This window comes from Pinus tabuliformis, chromosome 3_2, assembly GCF_031772625.1.
Source record: "Pinus tabuliformis cultivar Carrire ecotype Pingquan chromosome 3_2, CPIR1, whole genome shotgun sequence".
NCBI classification, from domain to species: domain Eukaryota; kingdom Viridiplantae; phylum Streptophyta; class Pinopsida; order Pinales; family Pinaceae; genus Pinus; species Pinus tabuliformis.
In genome coordinates, this window is record NC_142302.1 from 947,422,365 (window position 1) to 947,431,706 (window position 9,342).

The 9,342-nt window shown below is 36.8% G+C and overlaps 1 protein-coding gene across 1 annotated transcript; it reads right to left on the reverse strand.

Moving 5' to 3' along the window:
* Window positions 1-5,258: 5,258 nt before the first annotated feature.
* Window positions 5,259-6,403, reverse strand: LOC149183763 (TMV resistance protein N-like). The gene is made up of 2 exons (XM_089415071.1): window positions 5,842-6,403; window positions 5,259-5,685 (listed from the first exon to the last, which is right to left on the reverse strand). Exons 1-2 carry the CDS (start codon window positions 6,396-6,398, stop codon window positions 5,259-5,261), a joined length of 984 nt encoding a protein of 327 aa, XP_089271197.1. The 5' UTR covers window positions 6,399-6,403.
* Window positions 6,404-9,342: the final 2,939 nt, after the last annotated feature.

Consider the following 9,342-nt stretch of genomic DNA (forward strand, 5'->3'; position numbering starts at 1 on the left):
CATAAAAAGACTTGTCCTATATATTGATTCCTGCACGAGAACTTTGGGTTTGTAGAGTTCTAGGTACATATTCCTGCCCGAAGATCGGATATCCTGTCCGCATGATTCCATGCACTGCTTCCCTGTATAGACCAAAATTCCTCTATTTCCATTAGTCTACCTCCTGCTAGTTTCCCCTACTCTGATAAAACTCCCTGTCTACATTTGCCTATCTGAGACACTCTTCCCTCAATCTACCTTGGGGGGTCTCTATCTAGTCATATTTTTTATTGCTCTTAGCACAGAGTACACCTTCATTAGCTAATATATCCGCTAATTTGTTGGTTTTCCGGCACACATGAGTAAAACTAAGGGTTATCATGTTCTACAGGTGGGATTAAATCCGTTCATAAACTTGCAGAAGCTGCCAATGTCTCATTACTTTATCTGGAGCTGAGCCATAGCAAATTTTCTTAACCGAATTAATAATCAATTCAGAATCAACTTCAATTATGGTATTATGAAGATTTGAGTCCCTCAAGATTTCTAGGCATTGCTCAAGGGCCATGAGCTCTGCCATATGATTATTGGCTTTCCCCAAATGACTATGAAAGATGGTTTTTATGAAACCCTTTTCATCTCTTATTAATCCTCCATACCCAACCCTACCCGAGTTTCCTTTTGAGGCCCCATCTATATTGCATTTCATAAAACCCTGAGGAGGGGGTTGCCAGAAATCCTTATTAGTTAGTATATGACTTACATTCATGTTTTTTCCCTGTGGGACAAATCATGAAGACCTAAATGTAATAGTATCTGCACATCTATGTCTTTTGATTGGTCCTCAGGGGGGTTTTTAATGAGGGTTCCTACCATCTCATTAAGCTGTATTAAAATCTAAGTCATGATGCTCTGGGAAGAACCTTTCCTGTTCTTGAATATTCTGTTGTTGCGTTCTTTCTAGACATCCCATATTAGAAAGCCTGGAACTAAAGCCCAAGCTTTGTTGATTATTTCATTATCAGAGAAATTTTTCCTCCACTTCTTCAAAGTGCTAGTAATGCTACCCATGTCCCTGTCTGTTTCTCTGAATATTGATGCTACCCAGTTCCACAAGGTAGATGTGAAAGGGCAGACGTTGAGTAGGTGATCCATAGTTTCTTCTTGTAATTCACATAGTTGGTATCTAGATGGACCAGATACCCCTCTTTTTCTAAGGTTTTCCTAGATCAGAATTTTTTTATGCTGCACTAACCACGTGAACAGTTTGATTTTCATCCAGATTTGGTTCTGCCATAGGTCCTTCCATACCCAATTAGGGTTTGGAAATTCAAGCCCAAGGGCTATGCGTTTGGCCTCTTTGAGGTTAAAGTTGCCTTCATTGTTTTTTCCCCATCTCAGCTCGCCTGAATCTGCTGATGTCAGAATCTTTCTTAATTCTAAGATGGCTATTAAAGCTTCTACCTATGCCTTCAACGGGGAGTCATCACTATATACTAGGTTATTCCATATTCTCCATTTTCCTTCACTTCTTTCCTGATCCCAGAAGTCATTTACCCTGAGTAACCCTTCGTTGTCAGTATTGTTCTTGAGATTGACGAATTCTTCTCTTAACAACTTAGGTTCCTGTTACCAATTATCTTCCCAAAACCAAGCAAGGTTTCCATCTCTTATTTCCCAGAAACTATGTTTCTAAACAATGGCTCTATTCTCCCAAGCTTTGTTCCAAATGTGGGAGCCTTTGATCAGCCCAGACATCCTAATGTGATCCCTTTCTTGCCAATTGTTTGCATATTTCTGTTTCCAAATTTTGGCCCAAGGTGAAGCCAAATCTTTTAGCCATCTCCACCATAGTTTTGCCCCCAAAATTTTGTTAAGTATTTCAGGATCATCAAGTCCCAAACCTCCATGTGTCTTAGGTTTACATATATTTTCCCAGGCTAACAAAGCCCATTTTTTTGTCTCTTCCCCTCTGCCCCAAAGAAAATCTCTTTGGATATTTCTGCATTGTTGCATAACTCCTATAGGAGCTGGAAGGGCTAAAAACATAAAGATGGGGATAGCTTGTAGGAAAACTTTTGTGAGCACTAGTCATCCTGCTAAATTTAAAGACCTGTTTGTCCATTTTCGGATTTTGTCCTGGAGCTTATTAGTCACAGGCTCCCAAACTGCCTTACTTAGAGGTTTGTCTGTTAGAGGTACTCCCAAATATTTGGAGGGTAGCATATCTCTTTGAAAGCCTAGAATTCTAGATATATTTCTCTGAATAGCAACATTCAATATTGAAAAAGAAAATCTTTGTTTTGGTAAGGCTTACCTCTGTACCCGCAGCCATTGCAAAGTCGTTCATGATTTGTTTGTAGGCTAGAGCTTCCTTGACCGTGGGTGTACCTTGCAGCATGGTATCGTCCACAAATTGTTGATGGGTCAAAGCATGTCCATTCATGGTGAGTTTGAGACCCTAAATTTGGCATTCTGCTTTGGCAAATTTGATAGCATTTCCTAGCCCTTCCATCATGAGAATAAAGAGGAAGCGTGAGAGTGGATCTCCTTATTTGAGACCTCTTGAAGGTTTAAAGGTTGTGGATGGTGAACCATTTAGTAGGATTGAAAAACTGGAGGTACTTACAAGGGCCATTACCCATCTTATCCAGTTATGGTCGAAACCATAAACTATTAGAACTTCCCTAATGGAAGCCCAGCTTAGATTATCATAAGCCTTTTCCAGGTCAAGTTGTATAATCATTCCTGCCTGCCTATTGTTCTTAAGTGAGTGAACCACCTCGTGAGCTTGAATGATATTGTTGAGAATTTTCCTGCCTTCCACATATGTTCCTCAGACATGAGAGTTGGAAGAAGGGGCTTAAGCCTGTTGGAAATTATTTTGGAAATAATTTTGTACACCACATTGCATAATGCTATTGGTCTAAACCTGTCTGGTGTCATAGCATTATCCTACTTTGGAATCAAGGATATGAAAGAGGTATTGAGCACCTTCAAAACAGTTTTGTTTTTCCTTAAGTCCTCCACCACCTCGATGATATCGAGCTTGACTATTCCCCAACATGCTTTAAAGAAGTCAACATTGAAACCATACGGACCTGGCGCTCTTCCATTTTGCATCCCTTTCATGACTCCGCTGACCTCCTCTTTATTAACTGGTCTGTTTAAATTATAATTGTCTTCTCTTGTCACAAGATTAGGAATGTGCTTTGTAAAGTCATTGATGAATTGTGATCTGTCTAAGAGAGGTTCCACAACTATGCCTTGGAAATGTTGAACCAGAGCAACTTCTAGTTCTTTGTGGGTATTGAGTTGATTTCCTTGAAAATCTTTGATTTTTGAAATCTTGTTATGAGACCTGTGATCCATGGTAGATTTGTGAAAAAACCATGTATTCCTTTCTCCTTATTTTAACCATTGTACCCTTGATTTTTGTTTCCAGAATATCTCCTCTTGCTTACATAATCCTTCCCATTCTCATTGATGATGGTCAGCTTGTTCTGCTCTCTCCTCGTTGAAGCCATCTGTGATGAGGATCTGGTTAATTTCTTGTAGCTTTCGTTCAACTACTTTTTTGGCTTCAAAAATGTTGCCAAACTCATTCTTATTCCAATCTTTAAGCCTGAGTTTGATGTGTTTCAATCTTTTATGCAGGAGGAACATTTTAGTGCCCTGAACTTGCATATCCTTTGTCCACCATTTTTCAATATTGCTGATAAAGTCAGGATGGGTAAGCCAAATGTTTTCAAACCTGAAAGTTCTATTTCTTGGAGTTCCTATAAAGGACACTTCAAGTTGAACAAGCCAGTGATCCAAGCCACCAAAAGGGAGTATCGAAGCTGACAAGTCAAGGCCTGTAAGATGAGGTCCTCCGAGACAATAAATCTATCTAGTTTTGAGGCCACTTGAGACTCTTCTCCCCTTTTATTTTTCCAGGTGAAGATACCATTACTTGTCTCTGTATCTACTAGCCTCGTGTTGTTTATGAAATTCTGAAATGCTATGCAATCTCTGCCTAGTGATCTAGTTCCACCTTTTTTTTCTGATAGGGACATGATCATGTTAAAGTCCCCTCCCAAAATCCACGAGATACCCGAATGTTTGTTTCTTAATTCCTCCAGTGAGGTAAGAAGCCCGAGCTTGTCTTCAGGCTTTTGTGGACCATAAACATTTGTGATCAAATAAACTTCCTTGTCCCCCAAAGGTTGGATGACCACTGATAGATAGTTCCTGGATGCTTCAACATCTAGGATTCCTATTTTCTGAGGGTTCCAAAGTGTGAGAATTCCTCCTGCTGTTTTATTTGCTTTAACTTCTAGATATTCATATTTAATCAACCATTTGTTGTGTATTTCTCTTATTTTTTCTATTGAACATTTTGTTTCCTGGATAAATATCATATCTGGTTTTTCTTCTTTCTTTCTATTGCTAAGATTTCTTTGTTTCCTTTTTCTTCCTAGACCCCTAATATTCCATGTTGTAAGCTTCATTACGAAATATTTGTAAATTAGTAACTAGTTAGGTCTTTCATCTTACCTGAGTTGATCATGAGTTTTCCACATTCAATCAACAGCTCATTCTGTTTTTTTCTTCCTCTTTTCCTTCCTGGGTTATTGGGAGCTTGTCCGCCTGTTGCCTCCATAGTTTTAACCCCTCCATTACCCTGACTATCATAGTTTCTTTTGACCTCTGCACCCTTAGCCTCCGTTCTCCAGAGGAAGAGCTATTGTACTCTGTTAAATTCATCTTGAGGTAGCGAATCCACTCCTTTGGTTGTTCCTTCCTCCAGGAACTTTTCTAGATCGAGATGCTCCCTTTCCAGTATGTCCTGTAGTTCATGATCCTCCGTTCCCACTTTGCTTGGGGTCATCTCTTGGTCCCTATCAAGTTCCATAGTGCTTGGCTGATCCTCCTTTTGCTGGATTTTATCAAGTCTATCCTCCATGCTCTCATCCTTTTCCTTCTCTACAGGATTGTCCTTCATTACTTGATTCATTCTTTCATCCCCCTCTTCTTCTTCTAATATCTTGAACCTATTATGACTAGGTTGTTTTTACTCATAGCTTTTTTTTTGTTTTTTCTCCCTCCTTTTCCTTTGCCCCCCACCTTGGTAAAGCTTTCAGTCTCTTTACCTGAGGTTTCTTTGATACTGCTCTCCATTTTACATAAAGCATAGTCTCTAAAGAGATGCCCGTGTTCATGGAATTTGCAACATCTGAAGGGTACATGCTCATAGTCCACCGCCTATACCCATTCTTCATTATATACTTCTAGAATTATTTCATCCGGAAAAGCCCCAGAAACGTCCATTTCCACGCATATTCTGGCAAAGGAGGTATATTTTCCTCACAGAGTGGCTTCATGTCCTGTTGAGTTAATCCTTCCAAAACTTTACTCTGCAACGAATGTAATGACCTTTTTCTAGCATTTTCTCTTACATCTAACAAACAATAGGATTTATTGTAATCTGAATTCTTCCTATTGAAAAATTCTACAGCCAACGTTGTCTTTCCCATTCCACCCATGGCAACTATCCCAAGGACCTGGACTTTTCCGCCGTGTTGAGGTTGCTTCAATACCTCTCTTTCGAAATCCTCGACTTTCTCATCTAAACCAGTGGGATATTTGGCCACATGCCACTTTGTCTTTTTAACCCTTTTCAGCACAGATTCCACGACCTCATCTAACATGCGAATCTCGTCCCTAGTTATTCATTAAAAAACCATAAATATAAATAACTGAAACCATAGCCAAGGCAAAGCATCATACATGTATATAAATAACTGAAACCAGAGGCAAAGCATGATACATGTTTACATGTTATATATTGTATTCATAGAAAGAAGTTGGAGGTCTTACCCATGAAACTTGCCCTCCAGATCAAACCCACTTATATCTGCAACAATAGAGAGCGCATTTCTCCAATTTTGAATGGTGGCAGAGTCATATCGTTGCCGAGTCCTACCAGTTTCAGGGTCGGAGATCGTCTTCATCTCGAGTGTGTGCAGCGCCTTACCATACCTCAGGTCAGCAGGATTGACCTTGTAGAATACAGGTATAATGGGACAACCCGATTCCCGCATGAGGAGGAGCTCGTTCAAACACCATGTCGATTCCGTGTATCTCGGCGAAAAGACGGCCACATGGACCGAGGCAGCTCGAATAGCATGCACTATTTGAGAAGGGAAATCAAATCCCGCTTCCAGCTCCTGCTCGTCTAAAAAGGCTCTGAATCCATGTGAAAGAAGACGACGGTACAGAGGGCTTGCGAAGGTGGCCTTCGTGTCCGGACCTCGATGGTTTATGAACACGTCATAAACCATGGGATCAGTAGCATTGGACGACGAGGCGGAGGCAGAAGTGGAGGCGAAGGAAGATTGAATCGTAGTTGCAGGAGAAGAACGTTGAATTTCCATTTCGATTTCAGATTTCCTTTGGGGAAAGGAGGATGCAGACATATGGGAAGCTCTGAAAGCAAGTCAAAGGGTAGTTTCAGAGGCGCCGGAGAACAACTGATAACCAAAACGGGATGGAGATACGAATGCAGTCCAAACGAAGCAATGTCTCGTTAGACGGAACTCCAAAATGTCTCCTCTCCGGCTTTTCACGGTTGCCGGACTTTTTGACGGGAAGTAAATCGTCCCGTCATTACCATTCAACGGAAAAAAAACGCAACATTTCATCTCTTTTATCTTTTTATAATTATATTTTTCATTATTTTACATTTATTATCAAAACAATGCAATTTAAAGTCAACGATTTTATTTTATGAAGAACCTCCACTAAGCCCTCTAATCTCACACAAAATAAAATAATAATTTATCTCAATAAAATTTATATATCAAAATAAAATAATAATTTATGTGAATAGAATTCATATGATCATTCAATATTATTAATTAAGTTTATTTTCGCGTGTAAATTAGTTGATAATACAATATGTTTCTAAAATATGAATTATCTATATATAAGTGTGCAACTTGCCAATATTTTTAAATATAATTAATTAAATTGTTTTGGTGTTTAATAAAAAAATATGTTTTAAGATATATTTTGAATTATTAATTTTATAATATATTTATATTTATATTTATATTTATTGTTGAAGGTTTTTTATTTTAACTTAATGTGGATGAGCATCTATTGATTCTTTTTTTTAATTGAAGGCCTATATTATTTTAACTTAATGTGGATGAGCATCTATTGACTTTTTTTTTTAATTGAAGGCCCATATTGATTCTCAAGGGAATATGCTTAGTCTTAATGGCTATAGTGTATTATAGAGTTTGTTAGGTTGCATTGACTTTTAATAAATTTAAAATATTTGATGCTCACCATTTTCCTAAAGATTTTAGATTATTCTAATTTTAATAAGTTCCTCCATAATAAGTTACTCATTATTATTTATAACATTCATTTATATATAAACTTGCAAAATGGTTAATTACTTTTAAAAAAATTTAAAAATTAGATTCTTGCCAAGTGAATTCCCACCCCACCAATTTCCTAGAGATTTCATATTATTCCAATTCTAATAAATTCCTCCTTGATAAGTTTATCATTATTATTTATAACATTCATTTATATATAAGCAAATTTTATTTAGCACAATGGTCCATTTTACAATAAGATGTGTAATTCCTTTTTTTCTTAAGTTAAAGTTGGCCCATAACCTTTTTATACATGCTTAATTAGGTAAATGCGTGAATTAGTAAGACAATTTTCTTGTTGGAATAGTTTTTTTTTGCTATATTTATGAAGTCTTAGGCTATATCAACCACATTAATATTTTTAATGTGGTTGTACTAGTTGATAAGTATGTGTAACTAATTTATTTAAAAAAAAATTATATATATATATGAAGAACAAAGGTACGCACACACTACAGAACAATTCTACTACACACTACAAATCACATGGATACGCCACATATTTATGGTGCTTGTGAGATCCAACCAATTCCAAATATGATTAGGAAGCTTGAAATATTCTCTCAACATCCACCTACAAAATCTGCGACCAATTCTAAACTGAGCATGGAAGGATTATCTTCCAAGTCTCTCCCTTAATTCTTACATGCACAATTACAATACATATTATAACAATAAAATTGATCTTTCTCTAACTGGTCTTCATCAGGAACTCTATCCGCTCTGCAGTGTTATGGACTCCGCTCTCTCTTTCTCGACATCTTCGAGCTTACCTTTCAACTCATTTAAAGTACATCCGCTTCAATGATGAACTTTGCAAGAGCAACAATATTGACAACTCGGCTCGTCAAGGCTTCCTCAATAAGAGCTCTTTCTTTCTCGACATCTTCGAGCTTACCTTTCAACTCATTTAAAGTACATCCGCTTCAATGATGAACTTTGCAAGAGCAACAATATTGACAAATTGGCTCGTCAGGGCTTCCTCAATAAGAGTTGAAAATTAATGAATCATCCTATGGACCAGTCACTATCTGTCAGATATTTCGTTTTTGTCTATCCATCAGTTGCTAGGCAAACGGTCTGAATATTGAATGTGTTAAAAAGCTGATCTAACAGCTTGACTTGTTTCAGACACATGGATCTCATACTGTAACCTGTAGTTGTTCAGGGGTCTCCAAGGTCTAAGAACAACAAACCATAACAGTATAAACACAATCAAACTAGTGATATGTTCAAGGGTTTTCGAGCACCAAGAACCACTAATTCTAATTATGCAACATTGTTCATTAATTGGGTCTGATACCAAGTAGAAAAACAAAGGTATGCACACACAACGGAACAATTCTATTACATACTACAAATCACATGGATACATCACATATTTATGGTGCTTGTGAGATCCAACTAATTCCAAATATGAATAGGGAGGTTGAGATGTTCTCTCAACATCCACCTACAAATCTGCAACCAATTCTAAACTAATGATGGAAAGATTATCTTCCAAATTATATATATATATATATATAAGTTTTTTGGTGTATATAAATTAGTTGATAATAAAATATTCTTTTAAGATATACTTTGAATTACTAATTCTATAATATATTCAAATTGCCTCAAAAGTGTCTATTTATTAAAAAATGAAATTATAAAGATATTATATATATAGATAAAATTGTGTGCAGTAATTAAAAATTATTTAGGTAAAGGTTAAATACTTTCCAAAATTTATATGCAGGTCAATAAATATAATGCGGCTATTGGGAATCTAAAGTATTGGGAATTTGGAGTATTTAAATATGATTAAGATTATTATGGGAAAAAATTATCGATTCAAAATGGGTCATTTTTATCAAAAATAAAACGACATATGATGTGTTTGATGAGTTGAGAATATGACCATTTTTCTCGTTAATTTTAATCAAAATCT

Excerpts from the sequence above, each read along its gene's own strand:
- LOC149183763 (XM_089415071.1), bottom strand. The coding sequence starts at position 6,398 with ATGGAAATTCAACGTTCTTCTCCTGCAACTACGATTCAATCTTCCTTC. Across the intron at positions 5,686-5,841 it reads CTGGAGGGCAAGTTTCATGG|GGACGAGATTCGCATGTTAG; the intron begins GTAAGACCTCCA and ends ATGAATAACTAG.